The sequence below is a fragment of the Manacus candei genome, unplaced genomic scaffold, assembly GCF_025592945.1.
Source record: "Manacus candei isolate 608988 ecotype Guabito, Panama unplaced genomic scaffold, ASM2559294v1 h1tg000314l, whole genome shotgun sequence".
Classification (NCBI taxonomy): Eukaryota; Metazoa; Chordata; class Aves; order Passeriformes; family Pipridae; genus Manacus; species Manacus candei.
The window spans coordinates 2,564-15,113 of NW_026138362.1; the positions used below are offsets into that span (position 1 = coordinate 2,564).

A 12,550-nucleotide genomic window follows, 5' to 3' on the forward strand; every position below is an offset into this window, starting at 1 on the left:
CCAGTCAGTCCCAGTCAATCCCAGTGCACACCCTGGGACCCTCCAGCAGCTCCCAGACACTCCCAGTTCCCCCCTCAGCAGCTCCCAGTCCCCCCAGTTTCCTCCCAGTCAATCCCAGTAGATGCCCCAGTCCCCCCAGTCCTCCCCAGTCCCTCCCAGTCCCCCCCCAGTCCCTCCCAACTCTCCCAATCCCTCCCATTCCCCCCCAGTTTCCTCCCAGTCAATCCCAGTACATGCCCCAGTCCCCTCCCAGTCAATCCTAGCCCCCCCAGTCCCTCCCAGTTCCCTCCAGTTTCCTCCCAGTCAATCCCAGTACATGCCCCAGTCCCCCCCAGTCCCTCCCAGTCCCTCCCAGTCCCCCAACCCCCCCCCAGTCCCTCCTCCAGTCCCCCCCAGTCCCCCCCAGTCCCCCCCCAGTCCGCCCCCAGTCCCCCCTGTCCCTCCCCAGTCCCTCCCAGTCCCCCCAGTCCCTCCCAGTCCCTTCCAGTCCCCCCCAGTCCCCCCCAGTCCCTTCCAGTCAATCCCAGTACATGCCCCAGTCCCCCCCCAGCCCCCCCCAGTCCCCTCCCAGTCCCTCCCAGTCCCCTCCCAGTCCCCTCCCAGTCCCTCCCAGTCCTCCCCAGTTTCCTCCCAGTCAATCCCAGTACGTGCCCCAGTTCCCCTCCAGTCCCTCCTCAGCTCCTTCACTCCCTCCCAGTTCCCTCCAGTTTCCTCCCAGTCAATCCCATTACATGCCCCAGTCCCCCCAGTCCCCCCCAGTCCCTCCCCAATCCCCCCTCAGCTCCCCCAGTCCCTCCCAGTGCCCCCCAGTTTCCTCCCCGTCAATCCCAGTACATGCCCCAGTCCCTCCCCAGTCCCCCCCAGTCCCTCCCAGTTAATCCCAGTCGCTCTCCAGTCCCCCTCACTCCCTCCCAGTCCCCCCCCAGCTCCCCCAGTCCCTTCCAGTCCCTCCCACTCAATCCCAGTCCCTCCCCCAGTCTCCCCCAGTCCCTCCCAGTCCCTCCCAGCCCCCCCAACTCCCCCAGTCCCTCCCCAGTCCCCCCCAGTCCCTCCCAGTCCCTCCCAGTCAATCCCAGTCCCTCCCAGCCCCCCCAGTCCCTCCCAGTCCCTTCCAGTCCCCCCCCGTTTCCTCCCAGTCAATCCCAGTACATGCCCCAGTCCCTCCCAGTCCCCCCCCAGTCCCCCTCAGCCCCTCCCAGCCCCCCCCAGTCCCCCCCAGTCCCCCCAGTCCCAACAATTCTCCTTTGTTCCCGTCCCGCTGGTGCCTGTCACGGGGGGGGGGGTGTGTGGGAGGAGCACCCACGTGACCCCACCCCACCCCTCTGGGCCCCCCAGTACCCCCCAGTAACCCCCAGGGACCCCCCAGTACCCCCAGTAACCCACCAGGGACCCCCCCCAGTACCCCCCAGTAACTCCCAGTAACCCCCCAGTCACCCCCCAGGTCACCCCCCAGGGACGCCCCAGTAACCCCCAGCACCCCCCAGTAACTCCCAGTACCCCCCCAGTAACCCCCAGTAACCCCCCCAGTAACCCCCCCAGTAACCCCCCCAGTAACCCCCAGTCCCCCCCCAGTATCCCCCAGTAACCCCCAGTACCCCCCAGGGACCCCCCAGTACCCCCCAGTCACCCCCAGTAAGCCCCAGTAACCCCCAGTACCCTCCAGTAACCCCCCCCGGGACCTCCCAGTAGCCCCCAGTGACCCCCAGTGACCCCCCGGAGCCCTCGAGGGACCCCCCCGGACCCCCCCATGGGGCAGCCGGAGCCCCCCGGGGCCTTCGACCTGGGGGGGCTGAGAACCCCCCGGGGGGGGCTGCTGGGGGGGGAACTGGTATGGACTGGGGGGACTGGGGGGACTGGGGGGGGAACTGGTACGGAACTGGGGGGACTGGGAGTGCTGGGGGGGGAACTGGTACGGAACTGGGGGCACTGGGGGGACTGGGGGGAACTGGGAGTGCTGGGGGGGGAACTGGCATGGGGATACTGGGGGGACTGGGAGTGCTGGGGGGGGAACTGGTAGGGGGGGACTGGGAGGACTGGGGGGACTGGGAGTGCTGGGGGGGGAACTGGTACAGGACTGGGGAAACTGGGGGGACTGGTATGGGGATACTGGGAGTGCTGGGGGGACTGGGGGGGGAACTGGTACGGGGACAGTGGGAGCACTGGGGGGACTGGGAGTGCTGGGGGGGAACTAGTACGGGGATACTGGGGGAACTGGGGGGGGAACTGGTACGGGGATACTGGGGGGACTGGGAGTGCTGGGGGGGGAAACTGGTACGGGGATACTGGGAGCACTGGGGGAACTGGGGAACTGGGGGGAACTGGTACGGAACTAGGGGAACTGGGAGTGCTGGGGGGACTGGGAGTGCTGGGGGGGAACTGGTATGGGGATACTGGGAGTGCTGGGGGGACTGGGATGGGAACTGGGGGACTGGGAGTGCTGGGGGGAACTGGTACGGGAACTGGGGGACTGGGGGAACTGGTACGGGGGGACTGGGGGAACTGGGAGTGCTGGGGGGGGAACTGGTATGGCAACTGGGAGCACTGGGGGGACTGGGAGCACTGGGGGAAGTGGGGGGGACTGGGAGCACTGGGGGGACTGGGGGAACTGGTACAGGGGAACTGGGAGCACTGGGGGGGACTGGTATGGGGGTACTGGGAGGTACTGGGAGCACTGGGGGAACTGGTATGGGGGTACTGGGAGCACTGGGGGGACTGGTATGGGGGGTACTGGGAGCACTGGGGGGGAACTGGTATGGGAACTGGTACGGGGATACTGGGAGCACTGGGGGGGAGCTGGTAGGGGTGCACTGGGAGGTACTGGGAGGTACTGGGAGCACTGGGGGAACTGGGAGCACCAGGGGGGAACCGGTATGGGGACACTGGGAGTACTGGGGGGACTGGTATGGGGGTATTGGGAGCGCTGGGGGCACTGGGGGGGGAACCGGTACAGGGGTACTGGGGGCACTGGGGGGGAGCTGGTAAGGGGGTACTGGGAGGTACTGGGGGAACTGGTACGGGGGCACTGGGAGCATTGGGGGGACTGGTATGGGGGTACTGGGAGCGCTGGGGGCACTGGGGGGGGGAACCGGTACAGGGGTGCTGGGAGCGCTGGGGGAACTGGGAGCACTGGGGGAACTGGGAGTGCTGGGGGGGGGAACTGGTACGGGGGAGTCCTGGGGGGGCTGAACTGGTGGGGGGGCACTGGGGGGCACTGGGTGACACTGGGGGGGGGCTACTGAGAGTGGGGGGGAACTGGCACCGGGGGGGGGGCGAACTGGGAGGCACTGGGGGGGCACCGGGGGAGTTTGGGGGCACTTGGGGGGATTGGGGGGGCCACAGGGACGCCCCCGTGTACCCCCCCCCGTGCCCCCCCAGACCCTCTGTGGGGTGGTCATGGGGGTCCTACCCCCCCATAACCCCCCCATAACCCCCCATGACCCCCCGTGCCCCCCAGATGCTCTGTGGGGTGGTTATGGGGGTCCTGCCCCCCCATGACCCCCCCCCGTGCCCTCCACACGCTCTGTGGGGTGGTCATGGGGGTCCTGCCCCCCTGTGACCCCCCCCGTGACCCCCCCCTGTGCCCCCCAGGCTCTCTGTGGGGTGGTCATGGGGGTCCCGCCCCCCCCGTGACCCCCCCTGTGCCCCCTAGACGCTCTGTGGGGTGGTCACGGGGTTCCTGCCCCCCCTGTGACCCCCCCTCATGACCCCCCCCTTGTGCCCCCCACAGATGCTCTGTGGGGTGGTCACGGGGTTCCTGCCCCCCTGTGACCCCCCCATGACCCCCCCTGTGCCCCCCAGATGCTCTGTGGGTCGTTTGTGGGGGTCCTACCCCCCCATAACCCCCCCTGTGACCCCCCCTGTGCCCCCCAGGCGCTCTGTGGGGTGGTCGTGGGGCTCCTGGCCCCCTGTGACCCCCCCCCGTGACCCCCCTGTGCCCCCCAGGCGCTCTGTGGGGTGGTCTTGGGGGTCCTGCCCCCCCATGACCCCCCCGTGCCCTTCACACTCTCTGTGGGGTGGTCATGGGGGTCCCGCCCCCCCGTGACCCCCCCCTGTGCCCCCTAGACGCTCTGTGGGGTGGTCACGGGGTTCCTGCCCCCCTGTGACCCCCCCATGACCCCCCCGTGCCCTCCAGGCGCTCTGTGGGGTGGTCATGGGGCTCCTGCCCCCCGTGACCCCCCCTGTGCCCCCCACACACTCTGTGGGGTGGTCGTGGGGGTCCTACCCCCCCCGTGACCCCCCCTGTGCCCCCCAGATGCTCTGTGGGGTGGTCGTGGGGGTCCTGCCCCCCTGTGACCCCCCCATGACCCCCCCGTGCCCTCCACGCTCTCTGTGGGGTGGTCATGGGGGTCCTACCCTCCCATAACCCCCCCTTAACCCCCCCCTTAACCCCCCCCTGTGCCCCCCAGATGCTCTGTGGGGGTGGTCATGGGGGTCCTGCCCCCTCATGACCCCCCCATGACATCCCCGTGCCCCCCAGGCGCTCTGTGGGGGTGGTCATGGGGATCCTGCCCCCCCCTGTGCCCCCCCGTGCCCTCCACACACTCTGTGGGGTGGTTGTGGGGGTCCTACCCCTCCCATAACCCCCCCATGACCCCCCCTGTGCCCCCCAGGGCGCTCTGTGGGGTGGTCATGGGGGTCCTACCCTCCCATAAACCCCCCGTCACCCCCCCCCCGTGCCCCCCAGGCGCTCTGTGGGGTGGTCGTGGGGCTCCTGCCCCCCCGTGACCCCCCCTATACCCCCCAGGCTCTCTGTGGGGTGGTTATGGGGGTCCCGCCCCCCCGTGACCCCCCCTGTGCCCCCCAGATGCTCTGTGGGGTGGTCGTGGGGCTCCTGCCCCCCCGTGACCCCCCCCTGTGCCCCCCAGGCGCTCTGTGGGGTGGTCATGGGGGTCCTGCCCCCCTGTGACCCCCCCGTGACCCCCCCTGTGCCCCCCAGGCTCTCTGTGGGGTGGTCGCGGGGCTCCTGGCCCCCTGTGACCCCCCCCGTGACCGCCCCTGTGCCCCCCAGGCGCTCTGTGGGGTGGTCGTGGGGCTCCTGGCCCCCCCCCGCGCCCCCCACGCTGGCCCCGGCGCTGCTGCAGACCCTGGGGGGGGTGGTGGCCCTGGGGGGGATCCTCCTGCGGGACCCCCCCCGGCTGCCCCCCGGCTACGGGGCCTGCCTGGTACGTGGACCCCCCGCCATGTCCCCTTGGTGTCCCCCCCATGTCCCCATAGTGTCCTCCCCATGTCCCCTTGGTGTCCCACCCCCCATGTCCCCATAGTGTCCCACCCCCATGTCCCCATAGTGTCCCCCCCATGTCCCCATAGTGTCCCACCCCCCATGTCCCCATGATGTCCCCCCCCATGTCCCCATAGTGTCCCCCCATGTCCCCTTGTGTCCCGTCTCTGTCCCCATGGTGTCCCCCCCATGTCCCCATAACATCCCACCCCCCCCATGTCCCCATAGTGTCCCCCCCATGTCCCTTGGTGTCCCACCCCCACCATGTCCCCATGGTGTCCCCCCTCAGTGTCCCCCCCATGTCCCCATAGTGTTCCCTCCATGTCCCCATCGTGTCCCACCCCCCATGTCCCCTTGGTGTCTCACCCCCCATGTCCCCTTGGTGTCCCCCCCATGTCCCCGTGGTGTCCCCCCCCATGTCCCCATAGTGTCCCCCCCATGTCCCCATAGTGTCCCACCCCCCATGTTCCCATAGTGTCCCACCCCCCATGTTCCCATAGTGTCCCACCCCCCATGTCCCCTCGGTGTCCCCCCCATGTCCCCATAGTGTCCCCCCCATGTCCCCATAGTGTCCCCCCTCCATGTCCCCTTGGTTGCCCCTCCATGTCCCCTTGGTTGCCCCCCCATGTCCCCATAGTGCCCCCCCAATGTCCCCATAGTGTCCTACCCCCCATGTCCCCTTGGTGTCCCACCCTCCCTGTCCCCATGGTGTCCCCCCCCATGTCCCCATAACATCCCACCCCCCCCATGTCCCCTTGGTGTCCCCCCCATGTCCCCTTGGTGTCCCCCCATGTCCCCGTGGTGTCCTCCCCCCTGATCCCCTTGGTGTTCCCCCCCGTCCCCTTGGTGTCCCCCCCATGTTCCCTTGTTGTCCCACCCCCCATGTCCCCATAGTGTCCCCCCCCCATGTCCCCTTGGTGTCCCCCCTCAGTGTCCCCCGGGTCCATCCTGCCACCTTCCCGGTGTCCCCCAGGGTGTTGTCCCCACCCTGGAGGCCCCAGGGTGTGTCCCCTTGGTGTCCCACCCCCCATGTCCCCTTGGTGTCCCCCCCATGTCCCCATAGTGCCCCCCCCAATGTCCCCTGGGTGTCCCACCCCCCATGTCCTCATAGTGTCCCCCCTCATGTCCCCATAGTGTCCTACCCCCCATATCCCCTTGGTGTCCCACCCCCATGTCCCCGTGGTGTCCCCCCCCATGTCCCCATAGTGTTCCCTCTGTGTCCCCATGGTGTCTCACTCCCCATGTCCCCTTGGTGTCCCCCCCATGTCCCCTGGGTGTCCCCCCCATGTCCCCATAGTGTCCCCACCCCCCCATGTCCTCTTGGTGTCCCCCCTCAGTGTCCCCCCGGGTCCATCCTGCCACCTTCCCGGTGTCCCCTGGGGTGTCGTCCCCACCCTGGAGGCCCCAAGGTGTGTCCCCCCCATGTCCCCTTGGTGTCCCCCCCATGTCCCCTGGGTGTCCCACCCTCCATGTCCCCATAGTGTCCCACCCCCCATGTCCCCATGGTGTCCCCCCCATGTCCCCATAGTGTCCCACCCCCCATGTCCCCATAGTGTCCCCCCCCATATCCCCTTGGTGTCCCCCCAATGTCCCCATAGTGTCCCCCCCATATCCCCTTGGCGTCCCCCCATGTCCCCATGATGTCCCACCCCCCATGTCTCCATAGCGTCCCCCCATGTCCCTACAGTGTCCCCCCATGTCCCCTTGGTGTCCCCTCCATGTCCCCATAGTGTCCCACCCCCCCCATTTCCCCTTGGTGTCCCCCCCATGTCCCCTTGGTGTCCCCCCCATGTCCCCATAGTGTCCCTCCCATGTCCCCATAGTGTCCCCCCCATGTCCCCATAGTGTCCCACCCCCTATGTCCCCTTGGTGTCCCCCCCATGTCTCCTGGGTGTCCCCCCCCATGTCCCCTTGGTGTCCCCCCCATGTCCCCATAGTGTCCCACTCCCTATGTCCCCTCAGTGTACCCCCGTGTCCCCACAGTGCCCCCCCCATGTCCCCATAGTGTCCCCCCCCCATGTCCCTATGGTGTCCCACCCCCCATGTCCCCTTGGTGTCCCCCCCATGTCCCCATAATGTCCCCCCTCAGTGTCCCCATAATGTCCCACCCCTCCCATGTCCCCATAGTGTCCTCCCCATGTCCCCATAGTGTCCCCCCCATGTCCCCTTGGTGTCCCACCCCCCATGTCCCCTTGGTGTCCCCCCCATGTCTCCTGGGTGTCCCCCCCCATGTCCCCATACTGTCCCCCCCGTGTCCCCATAATGTCCCCCCTCCATATCCCCTTGGTGTCCCCTCCATGTCCCCTTGGTGTCCCCTCCATGTCCCCATAGTGTCCCACCCCCCATGTCCCCTTGGTGTCCCCCCCATGTCCCCTTGGTGTCCTCCCCATGTCCCCTTGGTGTCCCCCCTATGTCCCCATAGTGTCCCCCCCCATGTCCCCATAGTGCCCCCCCAATGTCCCCTGGGTGTCCCACCCCCCATGTCCCCTTGGTGTCCCTGTGGTGTGTCCCACCATGTCCCTATGGGGGTCCCTCCATGTCCCACCAGTGTCCCCCCCTTGTCACCCCTCCTGTGTCCCTGTGGTGTCCCCGTGGTGTGTCCCACCATGTCCCCCCAGTGTCCCCCCCTTGTGTCCCCATAGTGTCCCCATGGGGTCCCTCCATGTCCCCCCAGTGTCCCCCCCTTGTCACCCCTCCTGTGTCCCCGTGGTGTGTCCCACCATGTCCCCCCAGTGTCCCCCCCTCGTGTCCCCATGGTGTCCCCATGGTGTGTCCCACCATGTCCCCCCAGTGTCCCCCCATCACCCCTCCTGTGCCCCCCCATGTCTGTCCCCTGCCCCCACGACATCCCCACGGTGTCCCCCCTTGTCACCCACTCCCATCCCCACGTTGTCACCCCCATGTCCCCCTGGTGCCCCCCCTGTGTCCCCACAGTGTCCCCCCCCCGTATCCCCCCCATCACCCCTCCAGTGTCCCCGTGGTGTGTCCCACCATGTCCCTACGGGGGTCCCTCCATGTCCCCCCAGTGTGTCCCCCTCGTGTCCCCGTGGTGTGTCCCTCCATGTCCCTATGGGGGTCCCTCCATGTCCCCCAGTGTCCCCCCCTTGTCACCCCTCCTGTGTCCCCGTGGTGTGTCCCACCCTGTCCCTATGGGGGTCCCTCCATGTCCCCCCAGTGTCCCCCACTTGTCACCCCTCCTGTGTCCCCATGGTGTCCCCGTGGTGTGTCCCACCATGTCCCCCCAGTGTCCCCCCATCACCCCTCCTGTGCCCCCCCATGTCTGTCCCCTGTCCCCACATCATCCCCACGGTGTCCCCCCTTGTCACCCACTCCCATCCCCACGTTGTCACCCCCATGTCCCCCTGGTGCCCCCCCCGTGTCCCCACAGTGTCCCCCTCCCCGTATCCCCCCCATCACCCTCCCTGTGTCCCCGTGGTGTGTCCCACCATGTCCCTATGGGGGTCCCCCCGTGTCCCCCCCGTGTCCCCCTTGTCCCCCCTCCTGTGCCCCCCCATGTCTGTCCCCTGTCCCCACATCATCCCCACGGTGTCCCCCCTCGTCACCCACTCCTCTCCCCACGTTGTCACCCCGATGTCCCCCTGGTGCCCCCCCCGTGTCCCCACAGTGTCCCCACTCCCGTATCCCCCCCATCACCCCTCCTGTGTCCCCGTGGTGTGTCCCTCCATGTCCCCCCAGTGTCCCCCTTTGTCACCCTCCCTCATGTCCCCGTGGTGTGTCCCTCCATGTCCCCCCAGTGTCCCCCCATCACCCCTCCTGTGCCCCCCCATGTCTGTCCCCTGTCCCCACGCCATCCCCACCGTGTCCCCCCCTCGTCACCCACTCCCATCCCCACGTTGTCACCCCCATGTCCCCCTGGTGCCCCCCCGTATCCCCACAGTGTCCCCCCCCCCGTATCCCTCCCATCACCCTTCCTGTGTCCCGACGGTGTCCCCGTGGTGTGTCCCACCCTGTCCCTATGGGGGTCCCTCCATGTTCCCCCAGTGTGTCCCCCCAGTGTCCCCCCTCCCGTGTCCCTGTGGTGTGTCCCACCATGTCCCTCTAGTGTCCCCCCCTTGTCACCCCTCCTGTGTCCCCGTGGTGTCCCCGTGGTGTGTCCCTCCATGTCCCCCCTGTGCCCCCCCATGTCTGTCCCCTGTCCCCACATCATCCCCACGGTGTCCCCCCTTGTCACCCCCTCCTCTCCTCACGTTGTCACCCCCATGTCCCCCTGGTGCCCCGCCCGTGTCCCCACAGTGTCCCCCCCCCCGTATCTCCCCCATCACCCCTCCTGTGTCCCCATGGTGTCCCCATGCTGTGTCCCACCATGTCCCTACGGGGGTCCGTCCATGTCCCCCGAGTGTCCCCCCCCCGTGTCCCCATGGTGTGTCCCACCATGTCCCTATGGAGTCACCTCCATGTCCCCCCAGTGTCCCCCCCTTGTCACCCCTCCTGTGCCCCCCCATGTCTGTCCCCTGTCCCCACGCCATCCCCACGGTGACCCCCTTGTCACCCACTCCCATCCCCATGTTGCCACCCCGATGTCCCCCTGGTGCCCCCCCCCATGTCCCCACAGTGTCCCCCCAGTGTCCCCCCTTGCCACCCCTCCTGTGTCCTTGTGGTGTGTCCCCCCATGTCCCCTGGGTGTCCCACCCCCCATGTCCCCATGGTGTCCCCGTGGTGTGTCCCACCGTGTCCCTATGGGGTCCCTCCATGTCCCCCCAGTGCCCCCCCTTGTCACCCCTCCTGTGTCCCCGTGGTGTGTCCCACCATGTCCCTATGGGGGTCCCTCCATGTCCCCCCAGTGTCCCCCCATCACCCCTCCTGTGCCCCCCCATGCCTGTCCCCTGTCCCCACGCCATCCCCACCGTGTCCCCCCTTGTCACCCACTCCCATCCCCACATTGTCCCCCCCATGTCCCCCTGGTGCCCCCCCCGTGTTCCCACAGTGTCCCCATTCCCGTGTCCCCCCCATCACCCTCCCTGTGTCCCCGTGGTGTCCCCCACCATGTCCCTACGGGGGTCCCTCCATGTCCCCCCAGTGTCCCCCCCACCGTGTCCCCATGGGGTCCCTCCATGTCCCCCCAGTGTCCCCCCACCGTGTCCCCATGGTGTCCCCCACCATGTCCCTATGGGGTCCCTCCATGTCCCCCCAGTGTCCCCCCCATCGCCCCCCCTGTGTCCCCGTGGTGTGTCCCACCATGTCCCCATGGAGGTCCCTCCATGTCCCCCAGTGTCCCCCCCTTGTCACCCCTCCTGGGTCCCTGTGGTGTGTCCCACCACGTCCCTATGGGGTCCCTCCATGTCCCCCCAGTGTCCCCCCTCCTGTGTCCCCGTGGTGTGTCCCACCCTGTCCCTATGGAGTCACCTCCATGTCCCCCCAGTGTCCCCCCCATCGCCCCCCCTGTGTCCCTGTGGTGTGTCCCACCATGTCCCCATGGGGTCCCACCATGTCCCCCCAGTGTGTCCCCCCAGTGTCCCCCCTCCCGTGTCCCCGTGGTGTGTCCCACCCTGTCCCTATGGGGGTCCCTCCATGTCCCCCCAGTGTGTCCCCCCCCGTGTCCCCACGGTGTGTCCCACTGTGTCACTCTATGTCCCCCCAGTGTCCCCCCAGTGTCCCCCCCTTGTCACTCCTCCTGTGTCCCCATGGTGTGTCCCACCATGTCCCCTGGGTGTCCCACCCCCCATGTCCCCATGGTGTCCCCATTGTGTGTCCCACCATCTCCCTATGGGGTCCCTCCATGTCCCCCCAGTGCCCCCCCTTGTCACCCCTCCTGTGTCCCCGTGGTGTCCCCATGGGGTCCCTCCATGATCGCCCCAGTGTCCCCCCCTTGTCACCCCTCCTGTGTCCCTGTGGTGTCCCTGTGGTGTGTCCCACCCTGTCCCCATGGGGTCCCTCCATGTCCCCCCAGTGTCCCCCCCATCACCCCTCCTGTGCCCCCCCATGTCTGTCCCCTGTCCCCACGCCATCCCCACGGTGTCCCCCCTTGTCACCCCCTCCTCTCCCCACATTGTCACCCCCATGTCCCCCTGGTGCCCCCCCCGTGTCCCCACAGTGTCCCCCCCCCCCCGTATCTCCCCCATCACCCCTCCATGTCCCCATGGTGTCCCCGTGGTGTGTCCCACCCTGTCCCTATGGGGTCCCTCCATGTCCCCCCAGTGTCCCCCCCTCGTGTCCCTCTGGTGTCCCCATGGGGGTCCCTCCATGTCCCCCCAGTGTCCCCCCTTGTCACCCCCTCCTCTCCCCACATTGTCCCCCCCATGCCCCCCTGGTGCCCCCCCCATGTCCCCTCAGTGTCCCCCCTTGTCACCCCCTCCTCTCCCCACGTTACCAGCCCGATGCCCCCCTGGTGCCCCCCCCGTGTCCCCACAGTGTCCCCCCCCCCGTGTCCCCCCAGGACCTGCTCCGGGCCGTCAGCGGGACCTTCATCTTCCTCGTGGTGGCCCTGGTGGCCTTGGCCTCGTCCCGGGACGCCCTGGCCGCCACCACCTTCGTGAGTGCCCCCAAACCTCCCCCTCCCCTCACCCTTGTGTCCCCCCCCCACCCCACCCCATACCAGGGGGGGTCACCTGCCCCTCTGCCCTCCCCCCCAGACCTTCAGCCTCGTCCTCGCCTTCGTCTTCGCCTTCGACGTCTTCGTCACCTACCGCACGCGGGTGGGGCCCGCGCTGGGACAGGGTGAGGGGACACGGGGGGGGGGGACACGGGGTGGGGGGTGGTGGGGACACCCCCGGGTCGCCCCTGGGTGGGGGACACCCGAATTCTCCTTTCCCGCCACCTCCAACCTCCTCCTCTTCCTCCTCCAGACCCCGACATGGAGGAGACCTGAAGGCCACCCCCCTTCGTCCCCCGGTGTCCTGTCGTCCCCCGGTGTCCCGTCGTCCCCTGGGGTCCTGCCCCGACCCCCCCTCCCGCCTCACAACCCCCCCCTCATCAAACCCCCCCCCCAAATGAAAGCTCTTCCCACTCCTGGTGCTGCTCCGGGTCGTGTTTTTGGGGTGGGGTGGGGGGAGAGGGGACATTGTGTCCCTCCCCCTGACCCGGCGGGCGGCCTTGTGGGTCGCTAATTAATTAATTAATTAATTATGTCATTGGGGTCCCCTCGTCTTGGACGGGGGGGGGGGTGGGGGGTGTCACTCGTGGGGTTGGTGGGTCCCTCGTGGTGGTGGTTCCTTCATGGGGGGTCCCTCATCATCATCATGGGTCCCTCATGGTGGAGGGGGGTCCCTCATGTCATCATGGGGGTCCCTCATGGTGGTGGTTCCTTCATGGGGGGCCCCTCATTTTCATCATGGGTCCCTCATGGTGGAGGGGGGTCCCTCATATCATCATGGG

General features: G+C 68.5%; 1 protein-coding gene across 1 annotated transcript; it reads left to right on the forward strand.

The window, feature by feature from the left end:
• The first annotated feature begins 795 nt into the window (after positions 1 to 795).
• LOC127465113 (CKLF-like MARVEL transmembrane domain-containing protein 5) lies at positions 796 to 12,184 on the forward strand. Its single transcript, XM_051775578.1, is given in 7 exon segments — positions 796 to 820; positions 1,664 to 1,828; positions 5,009 to 5,041; positions 5,043 to 5,162; positions 11,613 to 11,708; positions 11,809 to 11,893; positions 12,022 to 12,184. Coding segments are annotated over 6 exon segments (438 nt in total). The 5' UTR covers positions 796 to 820; positions 1,664 to 1,747; the 3' UTR covers positions 12,045 to 12,184.
• Positions 12,185 to 12,550: the final 366 nt, after the last annotated feature.